General features: G+C 33.5%; 1 protein-coding gene across 1 annotated transcript in view; it reads right to left on the bottom strand.

Moving 5' to 3' along the window:
* The window catches only part of LOC129232421 (vacuolar protein sorting-associated protein 26C-like), a 25,992-nt gene extending 8,739 nt beyond the window's left edge, over positions 1–17,253 (bottom strand). Inside the window, exons 1-3 of the mRNA XM_054866566.1 lie at positions 17,144–17,253; positions 9,319–9,462; positions 2,071–2,220 (exon numbers count right to left, since the gene is read on the bottom strand). Of these exons, the coding sequence (XP_054722541.1) occupies positions 2,071–2,220; positions 9,319–9,462; positions 17,144–17,200 (351 nt within the window). The 5' untranslated portion in view covers positions 17,201–17,253. The remainder of the gene's footprint in view (positions 1–2,070; positions 2,221–9,318; positions 9,463–17,143) is intronic.
* Positions 17,254–23,779: the final 6,526 nt, after the last annotated feature.

Raw genomic sequence — 23,779 nt, 5'->3', positions numbered from 1 at the left:
TTTCACATTCAACTCATTTTCAATATAAAATATTACTTAGAGATTTTATTTCATTTTGATATTTTCTCACTTAATGCAATTTCAGGGTCTAAGGACCCTTAACCTTCAAAAATTTCAATTTTCTAGAAAAAATATATGTTATGCATAGTTTAATTCTGAACAATTTGATACTTTATTTATTACCATACGCCTGACGTAAAGATTTATGTTAACAGCAGCTGTTTAAGCCTCTTTTTCTCAGGTGCCGGTTTCTTCGGTTTTCTCGTTTTGCGCGCATGATATCTCAAAAAGTTTCTTATACATTTCCGTAAAACTTTTAATACATGTTTATCTGGTTTATATTTATGACTTGAAGCTAAATTTATTTATTTTTTAAAATTATTCATTTATTTTTTTGAAATTTTATAAGTTAATATCGAAAACTTCAAAAATTTTGGGCAAAAATATTTTTTTTTTTTTTTAAATATTAACTTTCATTTTTTGTTGAAATTTAGGTTCAGATCATAAAAATATACCAGACAAACATGCATGAAAAGTTTCACGGAAATATATAAGAAACTTTCTGAGATATCAAGCGCGCAAAACGAGAAAACCGAAGAAACCGGCACCTGAGAAAAAGAGGCTTAAACAGCTGCTGTTAACATAAATCTCTATGGGGAGAGGTTACGCATTTTTACGATAACTTGAAAAGTTTTTGGCGTATGGTAATAATTAAGGTATCAAATTGTTCAGAATTAAACTATGCATAACATATATTTTTTCCAGAAAATCGAAAATTTTGAAGGTTAAGGGTTCTTAGACCCCTGAAATTGCATTGAGTGAGAAAATATCAAAACGAAATCAAATCTCTAAGCAATATTTTATATTGAAAATGAGTTGAATGTGAAAATTAGGGTGGCTCAAAAAACTTTTTTTCAGCTAGAGTCCAGGACACTCCTTATTTTTTTTAGACTTACTCATAGTATTGTGCTGTAAAAGTTTTAGCTTCTGACTCAAATTTTAAGAGGGTGCTGAATGACCCCTCCATTAAACATGAGCCGTAGCACAGAAAATGCCGCACATTTAAAAACATTCAATTCCCCACCTGTTTTTTTGTAAATAATTGTTGTTTTTTTTTTTTTTTTTTTTTGCAATGGTAAAAATTTTCCACTTTTTTTCAGAAGCACAATGTTACTCCTAAAAATAAAAAAAAATGTTTGGGTGCAAGTTTTACTGTAAAATATACAGTTCCTTCTTTATGAACCGTAAATTTTGGAACAAAACTCCAATTTGCTCATTGGAGTGGTTCAAAAGTTTTTGGCGTATGGTAATAATTAAGGTATCAAATTGTTCAGAATTAAACTATGCATAACATATATTTTTTCCAGAAAATCGAACATTTTGAAGGTTAACACTAGAACGACTGACATTTTCTGTATACCTAGAAAGACTGAAGGGGCCCCTACCCATTTTTGGGGTGAATTCTTTTAAAAATTCTTCCCGAGTGTGTCCACAGGCCCAATGCATCTTCTTTCATCACTAAATAAAAACTTAGTATGCAATTATTTGTAGTGTTTCTCTCTATACTGGGCAAAAGCTTGGATCAGTTTTTCTTTTCAAGAGCAATGGCCACCATTAGGCTGGTACGCAGTCAGTACTGTTTATAGCATTTGGAAATCCAACTGGCTGTATAAAGCGAAAGCTACAGGTTAAACTAGAGAGAATAGCCTTTTTTTATGCTAGAACAATTAGGAGAAAGGAAAAAAAAATTTTTAATTGTAAAAAAGCTTAGGGGCCACTGTGGCCCCTCCCATCTTTCTAGGTATAAGGATCAATATTTACAGTACTATGAGGCGTATGATAAAATGATTAAACAAGCATTCAAATAGTGTCATATAATGAAAAGTCAGGAAGTTTCATTACGTTCTGTTAGACATTATCCGAGTTATTAAACAACAAACTATGCGAGCCGTCTTTTTAGTGTTAAGGGTCCTTAGGCCCCTTCACAAAAAGCATAGCTATGGTAAAAACCACGGTTTTTTCCGAAATCTCGCCGACCTCTAAAATGGAGTGTGTGTTGCTTTCCCTCACCTGTATGCTGATGAAGACCCCGTGGTATGTCTCGTAGAGCGACCGGTTGGCCCTGGGCTTGAGTGGGATCTCGAACGGGAACTCGGTCCTGCCCGAGGGCAACCGACCCGCCTTGGCTATCTCCAGCTGGCAACCGGTCAGGAGAACTGGCTGTAACCGAGGAAAATGACATCAGTGACGGAAAGCAATGGCGGTGATTTGGGGGGGGGGGTCTCTGCCCCCCCCCCTTTATGGTTCATTTGTTTTATTTTCGAATGTAGGAACAAAGACCAGAAATTATAAAAAACAGAAATATCAACATTTTTTAGAACAATTCTTTTTTTTTTTTACTTTGTATATCTATTTACGAAACATTAGCACGAGCAGTCACTTTCAGTTTATCACTGTTTAGATATTAGTAAATCAATTGTTTTACTTAAACAAACCATACTTGCTCAAAGAAATTGTTACCAAGCAGGGTTGGCCGGATTGGACCCAATGGGTTTTTTTGAAAAAAAAAAACATTTAAAAAAAATCCACTTTTGGGTTTTTTAAAAATTTTCTGAGAAGTTATTTAAAAAATTGATTCATTTAAATACTTTCACAATTTAAACTTCTTTTTTATTTGTTCTTCACCACAGCCAATGGACATAAATAATGAATTTTGTACTTTAATAGTATTTCTTAACTCTTAACAGCATTAAAAAAATACTTCAAAGATTTTAAATAAATACATTTAACTTTTTTCTTTAACTGGTCAATAAATAACTCAAATTATCTTGACTAAGTCCTGTCACAAATGGAAGGCCTGACTACCGCAGGGGCATGAGGGGCCCCTCCTCTTTGGTTTCAGGGGGGCCCAAAATCCCCTTATTTCAGGGTTGTAAGAGTTTCGGCCAGTGGTGGTTTTAACCATGGATAAAACTGGTTTAAACCGGCAGGGATAAAGTCAGTTTTATCCAGTTTGGCCACTCCGATAATTATCAAATTTTAAATGAAAACCAAATGATAAATTATTAAAAAGAAATGCAAAATAAACCATAATCAATCATCTTGTATTATTTATCTAAATAGTATGTTTTACAGTTTGTAGAAATTATAGCACGTTTAGAAGATAAGGTTTGCATAAAAAATATGTAGTAACATTAAAAAAAATAATAGTGTGAAACATTGTAAGTTGAATAGATAGATTTTAATTCTCACACACAAAGTATTTGAAAGTATTTCAAGTAATTTTGAAGAATAAATGAGAGAGAAAAAAAAAACTTCTTTTAGAAATATATATAGGCTTTTTTTAAACAAAACTAAAGATTCAGGGGGGGGGGGGACACATTTTTGAAAATTAAAAAGCAACACCATTGAAAAATTACTATATTTATGTTACAGGCTATTTAGTATTCCTTATGTCTTTTGCTTTAGTTGTGAGCAATTTCAGTTATTCATTTTAAAGAAAGTTGAAATTCGTTCACTACTATCGTTATAATAATGTAAATTTCTTCACTAATATTATATTTAGTTAACTAAAATTGCTGTGCTTAATTGAAAAACTTCTAACTAATAGATTTATTAGTTGCAAAACACACATCTCTCACATACTTATAACACTTAGAAGTGTATTTTCATGTAATTTAGTTTTGGCCAGTTCTATGGTGGTTAAATCCAGTTTCAACCAGTTTTAGCCAGTGGCCTGGATAAAATCAGTTTTGTCCGACCAAAACTACAATCCTGCCTTATTTATCATGCTAATTAAAAATAATTAATGATTTCACTCAGAATCTAGAGTACAATGATATAATTGATATTTTCGCAAATGCCTAGACAAGGGAAATAATGTTATTTGTTGATAAATATTTGATCTCCTTGCAAATCCCAAAACCACTCCAAGTTGAGTCTGTGTTTACTATTAAAAGTTATATCATATATAATTTTAATATTTACGGTTTACTGCAAAAGGCAAAGTTTAACCACATCTTATATAACTATCATACACTACTTTTTAAATGTATGAGGTACCACCAAATTTAGCATGGTTGTGTTACTACACAAGAATGAAATTATTTAATAGCTTCGTTATGTAGAATAAGTAGGATTGGGGGGGGGGGGGGAGCACAAAATGAATTGCGTGCTCTGCTTTTTTTTTTAAATCTTAGTTGGGCCCTAGGGGGCCCTGAAATAGAAATGTGCCCCATGTGCAATATCAGAATGATAGGGCTCTGAAAGCAATGGTGGAGATTTGGGGGGCAAGAGGGGGGTCACTGTCCCCCCCTTTATGGTTCATTTATTTGTTTTATTTTCAAATATAGGAACAAAGACCAGAAATTATAAAAAACAGAAAAATCTACATTTTTTAGAACATAATTACTTTTTTTTAACTTTGTATATCTATTTACAAAACATTAGCATGAGCAGTCACTTTCAGTTTATCATTGTTTAGATATTAATAAATCAATTGTTTTACTTAAACAAACCATACTTGTTCAAAGAAATTGTTACTAAGTGTTCGTGACATCTCAAAATACTTTGGAGTAAATAATGTGAGTCTAATTCGTGTCAAAGTGTTTCTTCGGGGAAAGTTATGTATAATTCATCAAAGTCTTAAGAAAAATGTGAGTTAAGTCAAAACTAGTCCAAAATTCTCTCCCCTTTCACTGCCACTAAAAGTCCTATGGCTTTTAGTTGCTTTTTCTTTGCCCCTCCCCCATTTTCAGTCTCTATTGCCCCCTATGACGGAAAGTAGAATCGTAAAAATGACTCTGGAGTAACTGATATATAACAGTTAAAATCTTCAAAATGTGTAATCAAGTATTCAGTAAATTACCGCCAGTAGCCAGGGCCTAAAACAGAAATACATGAAATACACCTCCAGCTCAGTCGTCATGCTGGAAATAACTGAGCTTGGAGGTGTATTTCATGTATTTCTGCTTTAGCCCTGGCTACTGGGCCCCGGTAATTTACTGAATATACCATGCCTTGCCTTCAATCCTCGAGTTGAACTGAACCATTTCTTCGGTCACTCGTCCGTTCTGCGCTAATTCTATATTAGCTACCCGTTTGTTTGGCACTCTTAGCTTCCTTGAGATGCTTTCCATCTCCAGCTCAGTTAGTCCTATGCCGGGCCGATGAGTGCTAATGAGCATGAAACTGTAGTCCTCGGCTGGAAGTGACTGAGCTAGGCGGTGTATTTCATGTATGTAATCAAGGTTCGAAAATATGATATTTTCCAAAACTATACTTCATTTCGATATACGGAATATATTTACCATCTCCCGCATTTAATGGTTTCCTTCAATTAAAGTCTTTTTTCATTTGCGAGTTTTTTCATAGCTATCTTTTAGTGTTATTTCTTTCCGTATAAAGTAAAACCTGTCGACAACGATACTGTTGGGACCTAAAATTTTTTTGCTATAGACAGGTTAACGTTATAGACAGTTTGATTATTCATGCTGATATTCTGCGGGGACCAAGGAAAATATCGTCATAGACAGGTTTATTGTTATAGATAGTTTGATTATTTCTGCTTACATTTTTCTGGGATAAAAGAAAATATCGTTATAGACAGGTTATCGTTTTAACAGTTTGATTATTTCTGCTTACATTTTTCTGGGACCAAAGAAAATATCATTATAGACAGGTTATCATTGTAGACAGTTTGATTATTTCTGCTTACATTTTTCTGGGACCAAAGAAAATATCGTTATAGACAGGTTTATTGTTGTAGACAGTTTGATTATTTATGCTTGCATCATTCTGGGACCAAAGAAAATATCGTTATAGACAGGTTATCGTTGTAGACAGTTTGATTACTTCTGCTTACATTTTTCTGGGACCAAAGAAAATATCGTTATAGACAGGTTATCGTTGCAGACAGTTTGATCATTTCTGCTTACATTTTTCTGGGATCAAAGAAAATATTGTTATAGACAGGTTATCGTTGTAGACAGTTTGATTACTTCTGCTTACATTTTTCTGGGACCAAAGAAAATATTGTTATAGACAGGTTTATTGTTATAGACAGGGTCATTATAATCAGGTTTCACTGTATTATGTTTCTCTATTCACCATATTCAACTTTTTTACCCAAAAAACGGCAAATTAATTTTACTCACTTTTCTGTGACAAATTCCACGTTATATTTCTTTTTAAAACGAAAACCCGATTTATCATCGTTTCTCTCCATTCAGTCCCCATAAAATTGCTCGGGAAATATTGCATTCGTTTTCGTATTATCTAATCAAAAACTTAGCAAGAAACTGCAACTCTCATCACTGTATGAATTTTTTTTTAATCAACTTGCTGAGGGGGAAAAATATAAGAAACTGTGTCTGAGTTCCGTACCTCAGAGGCAGAGTGACGTAACTCCAAAAATTGCGATTATGCATTTATTAGTGCCCCCCCCCCAGGGCATATTTTAATGGGGTTTTTTGGGGCGATTGCCCACACAGTCAAATAAAATTGGCCCATAAATAAAATTGCTCAACAACATTTTTCTAAATTTTCCCATTGGTTATGTGTTATGGCCATCTGTCATAAAATTTCTGCAAATGAAAAACCGAAGAGAAGGAAAACCAGAAGCTGAACTTTACAAAGAGAGGGTTTATATGAAATCTTTATTTTTTAAAGACAATGTTATTTGAATTTGATTGTAATAAAACGAAAATGAATGGTTGTATTATAATGAATGAAATTAAAAAAAATCAAAAACTCAGTGACTGTTTGAACTATTTTAAGAGCTGAGTCACAGCGATTATGTTCTTTACACTCTTTTCCTATCGAACAAAACGGCCATTAGCAATAATTTCCCTAATTCCAATTTTCACTCTTTTTTGACGATCATTCAACTAACATAAACTGCACATTTACAATCCCCCCCCCTTTACAGGAAGTTGGAGTTGCCCACACAGTCAAATTTTCTTAAAGTATGCCCTGCCCCCCCCCCCCCTTATTGCATGTAGAAGCCTATTCCTTATCAAGCCATGTAAACATATTTAGAAAAAAAAATCAGTTTTCACCAGGCTGCGCGTCCCATCCTTTGCATGGGTTAGATAAAAGTTCTTTCTCTCTCCTGTAAAATTATCGTAATGTGACTTACGTCCTTCTGCTTTTGAGGGTACAGAGGTGTCAGTTGAAATTCTATTTTTGCCACTTAGGTAAAAATCCATTTTTGACAGGGTGGATAAAACCACCGGGCTGGTTTTTCCCACCCATGGCAACAGGGCTGCCCACAGGGGAAAATTATGGCACAAGTTGAACCACCAATTTTTTTTTTTTAGAGGGGAAGGGGATTTTTTTTAAAATTATTTTTAATTTAAAATTTTTATCGTATTTTATTTTATTTTGTTCATATATTATTACATTTATTTATTTAGTTCATGTGTGTGTCATCAGGGGGGTAGAAAACAGAACAGTAAAACCTGTGAAGTTGACCAACCTTGTAAGTTGATCGCCTAAGTTGACTGTTTTTTTCTGGCACGGAATTAGCCCTTATCATATAAATCAACCTCTGTAAGTTGACCAACTGTTTAAGTTGACTGTTTTTTTCTGGTACGGAATTAGCCCTTATCATATAAATCAACCTCTGTAAGTTGACCACCTGTCTAAGTTGACTGCTTTTTTCAGGCACGGAATTAACCCTTATCATATAAATCAACCTCTGTAAGTTGACCAACTGTTTAAGTTGACTGCTTTTTTCTGGCATGGAATTAGCCGTTATGATATAAATCAACCTCTGTAAGTTGACCACCTGTCTAAGTTGACCACTTTTTTCAGGCACGGAATTAGCCCTTATATAAATCAACCTCTGTAAGTTGACCACTAAAATAGTGCACCGCAAGTGGTCAACTTACACAGGTTTCGCTGTATATGCTTTGAGTTATCGAGACTCGATTGTACATACAGTCGAGTCCCGACTTACGATAGGGGATGCGTTCCAAGACTCTTCACGTAAGTTGAAATTTCGCATTGTAGAAAGGGTATGTATGCAATTTTTTTTTTGAAACATACCAAATTTTTAAGACACTTATAAACACCCCTGAAACTGCTTTAAAGCATTCCTCAACAAAACATTAAAGTTCAAGATTCTTATAATTCAGAACTGTACTTTTACAGTAATTAAAACATTAAAAAGCTGCTTCATTCAACATAAAAAACTGTTAAGATGCACAAAAGAAATGATCAATGGCAGAGAAAGATATAAAATAAAACTACAAGGAACGTACATCACTTAATCAACTTTAATATTTAGAAAGAAAAAAGAAAGAAAGACGCCGAGTGGTTACTCGATGCACTAATAAAGCGATGCGTGGACTAGTATGGTGAAGGGAAATTCCACTATCAGTGACACTATAGGGATAAAACACACTCACGAAATCAAAATTTAGGACCTAGTAACAAAACCGATACTTCCTTCCAAAAAAATTCGAATTGCAGAAGAGGAATTCGTGTTAGCCCTAAAATTCGTTACTCGGGAAAAACTCACGTTATAGCCATTTCGCGTAAGTTGAATCTGTTGTAGAGGGAGTCGACTGTATAACTTATTTACACAGCTGATTTTAATCTAGTTACGTAGACATTATGTAATTAAAATTTCAACACTTGTATGCATACATGAAATACACCGCCAGCTCAGTCATTTCCAGCCGAGGACTGCAGTTTTCGTGCTTATTGGCACTCATCAGCCCGGCATAGGAAAGTGACTGAGCTGGAGATGGAAAACCTCTTAAGGAAGCCAAGAGTGCCAAACAAACTGGTAGCTAATACAGAATTAGTGCAGACCAGACGAGTGACCAAAGCAATGGTTCGGTTCAACTCGAAGATTGAAGGCAAGGCATGGTATGTTCAGTAATTTACCGCTCAATAGCCAGGGCTAAAGCAAAACTACGTGAAATACACCGCCAGCTCAGTCATTTCCAGCTTCGAGTTGAACCGAACCATTGCTTCGGTCACTCGTCTGGTCTTCTAATCCTGTATTAGCTACCAGTTTGTTTGGCACTCTTGGCTTCCTCAAGAGGTTTTCCATCGCCAGCTCAGTCACTTTCCTATGCCGGGCTGATGAGCACGAAACTGCGGTCCTCGGCTGGAAATGACCGAGCTGGCGGTGTATTTCACGTATTTCTGCTTTAGCCCTGGCTATTGGGCGGTAAATTACTGAACTTGTATGCATGTTTTTTTCCCCATAAATTTCCATAAATATTGCCAATTGTGCTCCGGTGTCGATCCATCCGGTGGGCATTCGGGGGCAACCCCATTCCGGATAGAGGAGCGATTCTTCACCTTGGCAGAGGAGTAGAATGCCTCCAGGATGCCGACGTTCTTGGCGCTGAGCTGCATGGCCACGTTACCGTCCATCGCGAGAGAGATGCCCTCGTGCTTCATCTCCGATCTGCTCTCCACCACGATGCACCCCACCACCGACTCCTGGGGGGAAGAAAGGGGGGGTTACTGACAAGGGTTTGCCGATATATATACTGCCGTGTGCAGGTAAAGGGCAGTAACTGCAATTTTGCATTTTTCATTTTTTCACATTTTTGTCATCTATGATATGTTAGTTTATGGTACAAGATAGCTTATCTGGTTTCCGCTAAAAAAAAGGTGCGAAAAAAAACGTCCAATTCCAAGATTTCCCTATGATTAATATTGAATCTCACACACATTTCTTCAAACATCTCGAAAACTCATTTCTGCAGATACTGCCATTTACCTGCACACAGCAGTATAGGCCATTTCACCGTCACGTGCGGGACAAAAATACGCTTAAATTTCATTAATATTTCGTCGTATCTCTTAATATTTTAATATAACAGGGGTAAGCAATTTTTTTAATCTTGAATACAAAGATACTCCTGACACAATTATATCTTAATTAAACAATTTTCTTACTTAAAATAAAATTTATTTACATGTGTCATGTACGTCAAAGTCAACCTCTGGTCACTTGCATATGAATAAGCAAATATTTTTGCTCTATTGATACAGCAATGACGAAACAAATTGTAGGTTTCGAAAGCTGTGGTTCCAACGTAAAGGAAACATACATCATTAGTTTAGAAATAATTATTTAAACTATTAAAAAAAAATTATGTATATGCCCATTCCATTGAAAATGGTCATTTTGTCGCTCACGTGATGGTTCCTATATTTCATTAAAAAGAAATAATTTTTGAAGAAAGTTTTGGCTTAAGAAGTCACACATGCGTTTGTGATTTCTTAAGCAACAAAATTTTGTTCATCATCCTTTTAAATTATTATTTTTTATGAAATAGTGTCACGTGCGGGACAAAATGATCATTTTCTGTGGAATGGCCCATATCATGATATATATCACAATATATATCCGATATTTATTTTGAAAATATCATGCTATTTTGATATGTTCATTAATTATTTTCTCAACTTTGGTATTTTCAATATAAAATTATGTGAATCGTGGTAATATTGTTCATTTATTATTAAAAAAAAACCAAACAGTTATGTACTCTTATTTTTATGCTGTATTAATACATCATTAATGTAACAAAATATTCCTTTTTTGTTTTATGTTTATAAAATTATTAGTAATGTAACAATTTTAATTCATATTAAAAGTGCCTCAATATTAAAACGTTGGTCAGGAAAAAATGTCGTATGACTGTGCACCGGTTAATGCATATTTGGCATTTCTGAATCATATAACTGTAAAAGTGACTAACAGAAGAAAAATGAGTAAAACAGCGAATGCAGGGCTGGCTGTAGTAGTTCTGCTGCTCTAGGCGATATTTACAAGTGCCCCCCCCCACTGTGAATAATATTAATAATATTATAAAAATAATATATTCTTTACTAATAATAAAGCTGAAAGTCTCTCTGTTTATCTGGATCTCTGTGACGTGCATAGCGCTTAGGCCGTTCGGCCGATTTTCATGAAATTTGGCACAAAGTTAGTTTGTAGCGTGGGGGTGTGCCCCTCGAAGCGATGTTTCGAATATTCGATGTGGTTCTTTTTCTGTTTCAATTTTAAGAACAAAATTATCATAAGATAGACGAGTAAATTACAAAATCATCATAACGTGGAACCGTAACATGGGTACAAGCCAATTGGCGAGAAAATTCACCATATATTATTTGTAAATATACAGGCGAACCAAAAGAACTTTTAATTTTTCTATTATGGGCAAAGCCCTGCAGGTACCGCTAGTAATCAAATAAAAATAATAGTTAAGTGCTTAAAGTTAAAGTGAGTTTCTTGTTAAATTACAAACTGGGTTTTGCATATCCAAGCACCGGTACACACTTTAAATTATTATTATTATTTTAGCATTGAGTCAGTGAATCTTACAGCGCTGAAACAAATATCCATACTTAAAAACAAATTTTTAAAAAGGCTGCCTACCCCGAGAGCCGGGCCTGAGGGAATGCTAAATGAACTCCATTAAAATTGATAAAACTGAAATGAAGTATTAGATATAAATAATGAAAGAAGCTCTTATTGTAATTCTACATATTGTAATACAGTAGAAGACTGTTATAATGCACAACTTGGGACCAGAGCTTTTGCGTTATACAGGATTTTGCGTTATATAGATCATTTCACAAATTTTGAAACTAATATTCAGAATATATCTATATATTAGCACTTCAGAATGAGTTTTATCTGCAATGAGTATTAAAGCACCCATATTACAATTAGTTATTCACAAATAAATATGTTTCTTTATTACAAGAAAGTGAATTATCCTGCACTTCTGCTAGCTTCATCGTTTGCATAACAGAAGCATTTTCAAGAGCCATCTGGTATTTTTATTTTACTGTGAATGCTAATTTTCATTTTAAAACTTTGAATTAAGATGGAAAGATGAAAAAGTGTTTCAAAATTTAATTTTCCTAACAATTTTTATGTTTGCAAGACAAACCAGAGGGAGTTTTTCGACTTCAAAACCTATTGTTTACTTCTGAAAAGTTGTGCGGTTTATAGAGAATTGCGTTCTATAGGTCGGCGTTATAACGGTCTTCCACTGTAACAATATAAGAAAATAAAGAGTGATTTGAGAATGCATTTACTATTTTGAAGACTTTAGTTTCTTTCCCTGGTGAAGCTGATTTGTTCCCTAATTTGTCCCGGGGTGGACAAAATAGGACAACCCCCCATTCTTGGAGCAGTCATTGAAATAAATGTGTGTTTTGGTTTAAAAAAAAAAACATTTCGAATGAACAACTTTTCGGCTGATAATAATCTAATTGTCCAATCTATCTTTAAACGAGCAATTCTTGTGAGTATGTATGTATATATATTTATATTTCGTATCTCGAAAACGGCTCTAACGATTTGGATGAAATTTTGGATTTAATTGTAGTTTTGCATTCTATAAGTTCATCTACATCAGTGTTTATTCTGTAAAAACGTGATTTTTTACAAAAAAGTTTTTTAATATAAAATCTGATTGAGTTAAGCCTTGAAGTAAATTGTGAATTGACGCATCAGGCAGACGATTTGCAACCATAACAATGAAAATGTGTCTCTTCTCGCTTTAAAATTTTATACTTGCTTAGGGTTGCCAGGCTTGGCTGATTTGGTCACTTTGGCTCATTTCAAACACACTTGGCTGAAAACAAATTCAAAAGCATTATGTAAGTCGATGTAAGGCTTTTTTTTCTTTTTTAAGTGAAACTATTGCTTGACCATCCTATTTTATTTTATTGTATTTATTTATTTCCTTTTTACACTTCAAATAGTTTAACATGTTTTTTAAATCACGCATCTAAATTTTATTTCGAGGAAGCGTATGTCTTGAGATTGTTTATGTTTTGTTAAGACAGTTGTTATCATTTGTTGGAATGGTTTGTGGATCATCAGTTTTGATGGATATCATGCCGTATGTAGCATTTTCTGGCGTAAAAATTAAAAGTACTTATTCAAAAAAAAAAAAATCTCGATTGGGATAAAATCGTGAAACGCATCATGGTATGAAAGGAAGTATTCGGTTAAAAACCGATTTCACCATAGCGAAACTAAGGTCAAAATATTTTAATTACCGACAAGAAAATTGTATAGTGGAAACAAATGTAACAGATAGTTTAAAGCAAAATGTTGATTTTATTACATTCAGAATCTTTTAGAGATGTACCGAGTCAGGGGTCTGGCCAGAGCATATTTGGGTCCGTTAACGGACCCTTCACAAAAATCCGATCAACCAAAACGGACCTTTCACAAAATACTGATAAACCAAAACGGACCTTTCACAAAATACTGATCAACCAAAACGGACCCTTCACAAAATTCTGATAAGCAAAAACGGATCTTTCACAAATTGTTTATTGAAAGAGCAAATCTCAATTAAAATTATACAGCATATTTCCTGTATAAAAACGATAATGTTTGGAAACTTTTTTAAAGCTAAATTAGAGGAATCAACTAGTCAAAATCAGCTAATTTTGCAAGAGGAAAAAAAAAATCGCCACCCTTGTGATGCTCTTGCAAGCCATAAATAATTACTACGGCCAAATAAATATAATGCCTGTTGTTGGTTTCTTTGAAAGAAATTAACAGCTGAAAGTCAGAAAGGCTTGTTTGTTTTATGTAACGGTGTTGTTGTAAACTTCTTTGAAAAAACGACAACACTCTCTGAATAGGCGAAGTAAGCACTTTTCTCCCCACTCATGATTTAATAATCAATAATATACATCGAAATGAACTTAGAACTGCAAAGGATAGCAGGGGTGGGGGGGGGGGGATGTGATCGCTTCAGATAGGGTTGCCAAGTTCAAACGGTGCGATGCGATGGATGTTTAACTGTTTATCGCCACTTAGCGTCTGGCGGTGCGATGTTAAACTGTTTTTTTGAGAGAAAGTTATATGGGTTTGGTTTTTCGATGCTAAAAAGGGAATAAACTCTTTTATTTACCGTTTTTTTTTTATTTTGCTATAGATGCCTACATTTGGAAAAAATGCAATTTTTTTACATCCAATATGAGAATCATATTTTTTTTTTCAAGCTAACTTCGCTTGATTAGGATGCAAATAAATGAAAAGTCTCTTTATTTTTGTAACAAATCTTATTTCAAGTTTTTTTAAAGTTTAATTCCATTTTCTTTTATAAGTCAATAAATAAAATGCTGAATCGATGGTTTATTTTTTATTTTATTTATTTATTTTATTTATTTTTTTGCTTCAACTGTGTCTAGATATTAATGATATGTTTATTATAGGACTCTAAAATGCAATTCTAAAATAATTTTATCAAAAATATTTATTTTACAAACCCTTTTTATACTTTTGATGCCTTCACGTTGAGGATTGCAATCTCTTTGCATCCGCTAATGGGAATCTGATTTTTCAAACTTTCGATGTTTAGTACACTTAGTTAAGAGGTAAACAAATAAAATATTTTTTTATTTTTGTAAAAATCACGGAGTTTATAAGTTTTAAACGAAATTGTGCTCTTAAACAGTGTCTTGGGTTAATAAAAAGTTAATTGTTGAACCCCTGCCTGAATTTCTTTTTCTTGCAGTTATTTTAAATACCATACAATGATATTTCTAGTATAATTTGTAACTGTAAAATGGTAGATAAATATTGGATACTTGAGGGGTGCCCAGCTCCCCCCAATGAGCGATGCCTCCCCCCCCCCCGCTCCTCAAATACTAGAAAAACACTCAAGAATGATATTCTCAACAGAAAAGAGGAAAAAACACTCAAATTCAGGTGTCAATGATGCAGTTTCCACCATCTCAAGAGTCTAAACTTGCGTTTTTACAAAAAAAAAATTTATTTTTTTTTCAAAATTATTTGATTTTTCACAAAATTAATTGATTTTTCACAAAATTATTTGATTTTTCACAAAAAACGGACCTTGTGAAAAATCCTGGACAGACCCCTGCGAGTACTCGGTAACTACTCGGTACTCGGCCTACTCGGCCAATTTGCCGAGTACTCGGTACTCGGCCAAATTCTGATCAGATACTCGGCCAATACCGAGTAGTTGCAAAAAATTGAATATTGTCCAAGACAGATACTAAAATTTATAAAAAAAGAGCAAGCATTATATTCTGCAATCATTTACAATTAAAATTTATAAGTCAAATTTAAATTTTTGAGAATAATGAAGTTTGTAATGCCTCATATCAATTATTCATATATGAACAAATCTTTATTTTAATGTCCGCAAAGTTAATAAAACTTATTTATTAAAAATTATGCATAAAAGGTAAGTATAGAAAATATGGAATTTTTATATTAAAAATGGATTTTTGCTACAAACAAAAATTAGTTATAAAAAATATAAAAATACCTTTGTTTAAAAAATAAAAGAAAATAAAACAACGTTAAAAGCACAGTGCAGGAACACTGCAGACACTTGTTTTGGCGTTACAAGGAATTCCTTTTTCAATGCACAAAATGGAAGCTCGTGGATTTAAAGCCATCCGACAAAAGTCGGATTTTTTTGTCGAATGTCTTTTAGCTCACATGTTATGCACTGAAAAAGACGTTCCTTGTAACGGGGGGGGGGGGGGGGGGGGGGCAGAAACACGGTGTTTGCAGTGTTCCTGCACATTTGTTTTATTTGCTTTTAAAAATTATTTATGTTTGGCGGACTAGAACTATAATTGATTGGTATACAGTGAAACCCCTCCTAAGGGACATACCCTCTTATGCGGACAATTTTTAACTCCCCAGTTCCAACGCAAGTAACATTATTAAACCCCTGTCCTGCGGACACCTCTCTATTGAGGACAAAAAAATTGTCCTGTTAGTGTCCACACTAGAGGGATTTTACTGTAATTTGTTTTAAATTCCAACTTGATTAATCATACCTTTAGTTTATTTATTTTTAATTTTAAAAATAATGTCTTTGTAAAATTTTTGACACAAAATTTTTTAAATAATGCGTAATTAAATTTCAGCAGGAATTTAGTTTTAAAAACTATTATATGGACAAGGAGGGTCTATTCCAATAAGTTCAAAATTCATCACATGTGCGTCGGTGGTTCTTCCTAAAACATAATTGGTACTTGGTAACTCGGCCGAGTACTCGGTAACTCGGTACTCGGCCGAGTACTCAGTACTCGGCCAAAGTGCTACTCGGTACGTCTCTAGAATCTTTGTTTGGTACTTTAGTGTTATAAGAAGGTCGAGTGCTTAATATTTCGTTAGCGTGAAACTTTTCAAGTATATTTGGAAAAGTATTGAACCTTAAAAAAGAACACGAGTTGACAAAAAATGATTCTTTTAAAGCCGAGCGAGGCTCAATCGTCCAGGTACTCCATCGTTTATACGAGAAACCAAAATCACTAGACGTTAAATCCCGGTTATCACAAATTTGCCATTTCAACTGCGCTTGAGCACGGACTTGGCTTTTTGGGCTTTTCTGTTTTAAGATTTCGTGTTGCTTGTTTATATTTAGGCTGAGCTAGTGTCCCAACAAATTAATGAATGCGATTAGAATATTTTCACAGTGATTTCAGGATACATTATGTGAAACTATGGATATGAATAACTGTTAATCTTTATAAAGAAAAGAGAAAAATGACACTTCAATATTTATTGGTTTGGAAATATTTATTTAACGTAAACGTAATACACGTTATGTACTTCAAAAATGATTGGAATATTAATACAGATATCCATCTTTTGCGGATATTTTACGTTAGGCGTAAACAGCTTTATTATACATTTGTATTTAGGTTGAGGGTTCGGCTTTGTATTAGAAGTGACGCTGCTATTCTAGTACGCTCTTCTGAGGTTAAAAATTTGGTCCTGAAAAGGGCATTTGCTGAATAGGAAAATTCAGACTCCGAATATCCATCGATAATTAAGACGCAAAACTCAATCTTTACGGAGGCGTAAAAACTAAATCAAAGAAAGCTTTGTAATTTCTAATTTTTATCTGTTGTTATCTCATATTTATTACCAAATTTAAAATGTTTTAAATTAGGTTGAGCAAGAGTTTTGAAATCAGCGAAGTCCGCGCGCAAGCGCAGTTGAAATGGCAAATTTGTGATAACCGGGATTTAAGGTCGAGTACCAAAATCCGCCTCTTCCAAACGAACTGTCAAAATACAAGACCGTTTTCAAACACGGCTTCAAAGATGGAGAATAGCAGCGTGGAGCACTAAAAACACTTACCTCTTCGTGATAGGTTTTGTTGACTCTTTTCAAGCGAATATCGAGAGTCACAGACATTTCTGTTTTTAAAAGAAATAGCTTCACTTGACTCAGTTTTTTGGTTATTTGAACTCGTGATTGACAGACGACGCCACACAGCTACGGTTACAGGACCAGTCTAGTCCTGGTCAGTTAAAATGACGGAGCGTTTGGCCATGAGATAGGAAAGTAATAAGTTTATTGGGGAAATATTTCGGGTTTATTATTTACTATGCTGAAAGAAGAAAATTAATTCCGTTTCCTTTTTTACACATTCTGAGAAGGTAAGATTATGATCGACTGTCCCTATTTTGTGGAGACAGTCCTCAAGTATCCACTTTTTGTCCCTAGGTTAACTCACCTTTATATAGATTTTGTATTTTAAATTCTATACAAAAATGAGACATCTACAACCAATATTCCATAGAATATTTTAATGGGAAAGCTCCCATACATAACGAAAAAAAAAAAAAAAGCTGACGTTACAATAACAGCCCTAAAATACAATGAGCATCAACACTCTTGCTACTTGTCGGAAGTTTGCCAACCATTGAGCTGTATAGTAACCCTGGAGAGCGGATGGGGTCGAATCGGATTGGGGTAGAGTGTAACCTTCGAATCTCGCCAATGTTCCCCTCGTTAGGCTTAGGAGATGGTCTTAGCATTGGAGTCTACGAGGAAGCTGGCAAGCTTTAAAAAATATTTAAAAATAACCCATTTGCTTTTTGTTATCAAATGACCGGTTTTTAACCACATCACGTTGTCGGTCTGCTGAATATGTACATCATTAAACTAAACAATTCTTTACTTTTATTTAGTAAAAGAATAAAAATTTGGCTCCTTTTCGGCAACCATTATTGCCAAGACTCGGGGTGACGTGAGATGACGTAGAATTAGAGGGAGGGAACTTCCATCGCTCGGAGCGCTGGGAGATATGTTTTTCTTTTCCTTCGTTTTTTGTTTGTTTCGCTTAATAAGAGTAAGAATTAACAGATAATTTGTTAATTCAAATTTTAATTGTATAATTAAAAATTTTAGTATTTTTCATTGAGAATGTAGGATTATTTAACACAGTAACACAGTACTTTTTAAACAAATGCGGATTTATTTCAATTTATTAACCATTTACCTTCTGTAAAAACAGTTACACGAGTCGTAATTTTTGCGAAAATGAACGTATCGGTGACTTTGCGAGATAAAAAATTTAGTGAATTGTATGTGAATAGAACAGAAAGTTTAAATATTTCGCGTGGCTTAAATTTTCGCGATAATGATGAGCTAGCGAAAATTAAAGTAAAACGAAAACAAGGGTTTTCACATTCACAATATTGTTTTTGTTGTTTATCTCTTTTCTGCAGGGAAGTTTTAGGTTTTCTTTCTCAAATATTCAGCAGATATTTTGTAAGTATTGAGTTGTCTTCATAGTATTTATTTAAAAAAATTTTTTTTTTTTCAAAAACATTTAAAAAAAAAAAAACCTCTTAATTTGACTTTTAGCTATAATTAAGAGGTACATACTAATTTTTTAATCACAGTTTTTTTTTTTTTTTTTTTGATCGTTAGAAAAGAATTTATTGAAGAAAAGAACATATCAATTTTCCTTTTACACAATTCCCAGTTTTTTTTTTTACAGATTTGTGACGTATCGCATTATATTTTCATCTTTTTGAGAACTATTTCTTTTGCAATGTAAAGAAATAGTTGGAAAAAAAGATATGTCTAAATTCCCAACTTTATTATTAATTATTTTAAATCGTTTATTCATTCATTCTTCGTTGATAGAAAAAAGTACAAATTATGTATTAATATCCTCTTGGTTTAATCATTATGAAAATGTTTCTAAGTAATACCGTGTATTTTTATACAATTATGGTAAAATTATATAAGGTTAAACAGTTTATAGGTATAAAATTTCAAAAAAAAAAAAAAAAGATTTTGCGACCACATTGGAAGAAATTAATATTGACTTTCTTTTTGAACACTCCGTAATGTGAACACCCCCGATATTCTGAACACATTTTGATGGCGAATCCATATAGTAAGATATCCTGCTGTTGCTTTTGCGGCGACAATGTTTCATCCAATCCCCCTTTATGGTGCAACCCCCCCCCCCCCCCCAATCAGAATATTTTTGTTCCATTCCATAAGTGTCCAGGTTAGAAATAATTTACTGTACAATATTTCTGCTCTTTAAAGAAGATTTATTGGCTTAAGGGCTTTTTGAAAACATTATTAAAAAACCCATGATATTGTTTATTTTATTTTTTAATTGTATCGGGGGGGGGGTTTACCTTTCGGTGCCCCTCCCAAAAATTATTTCTGTGTCCGCCCTTGCACGTATGGGGGATTTTTGTTTGTGAAATATTTTTTTATATTTCTAAAATAGGTTTGTGTCTGAATTGAAACTCATTATTTCAATCAAGTCCATGTTCTTGTATGCTATGTATAACAGTACAATTACTTCCAATTGCTCCTAAAAATGAAGATGAAAGAAAGAATAAAATTTCAACTCAATACATTTGTAAAAAAAATATGTATTTCAGTTCCTGTTCGTACTATAAATAAAACAAGTGTAATAAATCAACGAATTCAAAAATCGAAATATAAAATTCATGAAACCATTTCTTTTATACACAAAACAATACAAATGATAATAATGAAATGATACAAGTTTTCTATAGTAAGTCAAATATACACTTCTTGTTGACTTTGATTGCATGAGCAAAATATGTAGAAAGATAAATTTTTGAGTTTTTAAAAACTGCGGAAAATGAAACAAAGATATGATTTTAAAGCAAAGAAATGTATTTTGTAGGGCAGAAAATAATGTTTGAGTAGTAAAATTTCCGCATTGGAGTAACAAAAAATTATTTTGGAGTGAGAAATGCTAAATTTAGGAGTGAAGGGAAGAAAAAAAAAGCAGCTATATATTTGCCCCGCAAAAAGGGGGGGAAAAAAGAACATGAGACGTAGAAAGTATAAAAGAGAATCAGGCAAAGTGAGACAGGAAGAAGAGTGAGACAGCAAAAATTTCTTTTATGTTTAGGCTAATTCCAACCTGGTAAAAGTTTTGAAAGATCAATTCGACATTCTGTGAACAGTAGCGTAACTATGGGGTCTAGCTCCCCTGGCGAACTAAAGAAATTACGCCCCCCCCCCCAAACCCCAGTCGCCCACATTGCAACTCATTGTGTCCTCAAAAAAAAAAAAAAAAAAAAGTTTTTTTTTTCTTATTTTCTTTTTTAGAATTGTTTTCAACGATGCTCAATGTTCCAATTCAGTAGATGTTATGTATGTGTGTAAATATATATGAACCCCCTCTAGCTCTTTTTGTTGAGAATTTTTTTGCTTTTTTTTAAAGCATTTTTCAATTTATACGATTAAAAAAAAAAAAACTCTTAAAAATTTTTTGTTTAATCAGCCGACATGCCGCCCCTCTTTCTGCTGCGCCCCTGGCGATAGCCACTCCTGCCAACCCCTAGTTACGCTACTGTCTGTGAACAATATTTAAACAAAAGGTTGCTTTCAAACCTGATGCAAAGTGATGTGTGCCTTGTTCACATGTTTGTAAGAGCAATTAACAGCGCAACAGCAAGGCATGATGTAAATTCAAGAGTCGGTGTGTGTATTATACGGACATTAAAGTACAAGTTATGCATACATACTTTTTTTTTCCTTACTGTAAACTTAAGAAAAAATTACTAGCGACATACAAAAAATACTCACACTGCGTTTTTATTTAGGAACACTTTTCAGCCCACTTTCTGGATTACTTTGAAGCATTCATCTCATGAAGGAAATGCAAACGATTGAAGCAGTCTTTTCAATTCGTTATTTATTTTCAAAAGTAAACACTTGTCGCTGTTAAATTATTGTTTATGATTAACAATCAATATTGAATAAATTATTCTTAGTAATGTTTATGCTCTGTGAATGTGCCTCCGTTCCCATTTGGGTCTTTTTATTTCGACACCTAAGCAGTTTCAAGGTGCTACACCTACACGACGCCTTTCAGTTTCCCAAAAATGGGACCAACAATTTCATTAGCGGTGAGGAAAAAAAAGAGAAAAAACCTTCGTAGTCTACCAAAATTGAAATACAGTCAAACTCCGCTATAACAAACCCTCACTTGACCGACTTGAGAGAGCGCTATTGCCGAGGGTGCACTAAATCCGATTTTCTGGATGGAGGTCTGACCCTCTGACCCGCCCACTCTCCTTCGCTCCCTTCGGCCTTGTACACCATAAAAGCCGAGTTAGAAAATTTTTCTTTCACAGTGAGCCGGGCCCAGGCAAATTAGAGTCCCTATATGAAAACATAGGGACTCTAGTGCCAGAGGTAGCCGACACTGGGAAAGTCTAGAGTCCCTATATGAAAACCTAGTTTTCAGAGTTGCGACAACAGCTACGCTCGGAAAGCGCTACCGGTTACAGGGGAAGATAGGGTTGCCGCCGAGCTGCAAGATTGGCTCCTTGTTCGCTTTCGAGTTTCATTTAAAAAAATAGTCACAAGCGGGAGCGGAAAGAGTGGCTGAAACGGGTTCTGAAGGATGTAAACTCGCGCCCCGCGGATTCGAAAATGCATGCTGTCAATAAATGAAACGCTCGATTTTGATTCAAATATTAAAAAAAGACAAAATGGCCCTGTGTTAGCAGAATTAAAAGCAGGTTTTTTCTTAAACCTTATTCTCTTTAATACGATTAATTTTAAACTAATCAAAAAATTCCGAGGTAACGAAAATTATATTTAGTTTTAATTGATTCAAAATGAATGAGGGAATAAAAACTGATTAAGAAAATAAAAAAAAAATAATAATAAATAAATAAATAAGCAACAAATAACGAACATAAAAAATTGCTTTTGTTTGCTACATTAAATTAAGCTTTAATAAAGATTTTTGAACATAGAAATATTTCTTGTATTGATATCAAAAGCATTACTTATTTTTTTTCTATAAAAGGAAAAATATACAATTTTCTGATTTAAATGGAACAAAGTTTAGCATTAGCTTAAAAATTTCGAAAGGAAATATATGGTGCTGTTAGGGGTGTGGCACCCATGTATATGTAAAGGAAAGTTCGAAAGAATAATACTAGAAATATGTAGAAGCTTAAAACAAGGCATCCTATCCAGGTCCAGATCGATACATTTTGGGCCTCCCTGCAACAAAATCTGTATAGTCCCTCCCCAGAGACCATCAGTGTACATTTGTAACATTAATAAATAGGTCTTAGTGCTAGGTTTTTTTCAATTTTTTTCTTCAATTTCATAGGTTGTTGGACTCCTTAAGACGTGGGGCACCCCACACTGCGGGGATCCTATCTTGCTCCCCCCCCTCCAAAAAAAGAGATTAAGAACCTCTGAATATTTCAATGGTTTAGTGAGCACACCTAGTCAATAGATTAATTTGTATAAAGTTGAAAACTGAAATTATATTAATCAGAGGTCATTTTTATTTGAAACTAGATGCAGATAAAAATATCCAGAAATAAATTGGGAAGTTAAGGGGGGGGGGGGCGTGTATTTTGACTCATCATATTTTTTCAACATTCATATATGCATAAGAGTACACTATCTATTATTTAAAATTTTCACCAACATTTTTATACCAAAACAATACTAGAATGAAAAGAATTTGGTTGTAGACATTTTTTCAAGGAAACAAAATTAAAACATTTCAGAGCACCAAAAAAGGACTTGTATGTATTTTGAATTTTTATAAGAAGGCGAAAACTAAAAACAATTTAGCATGAGGAAAACTCATTTATTTCATGCTAAGTTTTCAGATCAATAGCATGATCTTATTATTGTAATCTTGTTGTTTTTGTAAACAACATAGATCTCTATTGTTCGATTTATTTTTTGGTCTTATTATATCTGTAAACTTTATTTAAAACACAAAATTTCAAGCATTTTCATCCGAAAAAGAAAACATTAGTTTAGTTAAAAACTTCAGTCACTAATGGGCAAAAGTGCAACTTTGTTCAAAAAGTGCAACTTTGCTGTCACATGCCTTTTACAGTTAAAACTAAGGAATAATTTATTATTTCTTAATTTCAGCAAAAATATATCCATTTAAATCTGCCAACAGTTTTTTTTTTTTTTTGTAACAATTTTTATTTTTTTGGTTCGCAGCATGTGAATTCTCACCTCCATGTATTAGAATTCAATTGATTCAAAATAAATGAAGAGACAAAAAAGGTAAGAAAATGAAAATAAATAAATGAACGACAGATAATGCACATTAGAAATTGCTTGTTTTTGTTTTGTAAAGGCAAGCGTTATAAAGAGTTTTAAACCTAAAAATATTTCCTGTAACCATATAAAAAGCAATATTACTAATTAAAATGGTTTGCTGTTAAAAAAAATTGCATGTTTAAGTTTACTCTATACAATTTTCTGATTTAAATGTGATTAAGTTAAACATTAAATTAAAAATTTGAAAGATACATATGCAAAGGAAATTTGAAAGCTTAATACTAGAAATAGGTAGATGGTTAAAATGAGGTAACCCTCCCCCCCAAAAAAAAAGAAAAGATACCAAGAACCTCTAAATATTTTAGTGGTTCAGTAGGCACTCCTGGTTAAAATATTAATTTGAATAAAGTTGAAAATTAT

Source organism: Uloborus diversus, unplaced genomic scaffold (genome assembly GCF_026930045.1).
Source record: "Uloborus diversus isolate 005 unplaced genomic scaffold, Udiv.v.3.1 scaffold_12, whole genome shotgun sequence".
Lineage (NCBI taxonomy): Eukaryota > Metazoa > Arthropoda > Arachnida > Araneae > Uloboridae > Uloborus > Uloborus diversus.
This window is presented reverse-complemented; position numbering and strand designations above follow the sequence as displayed.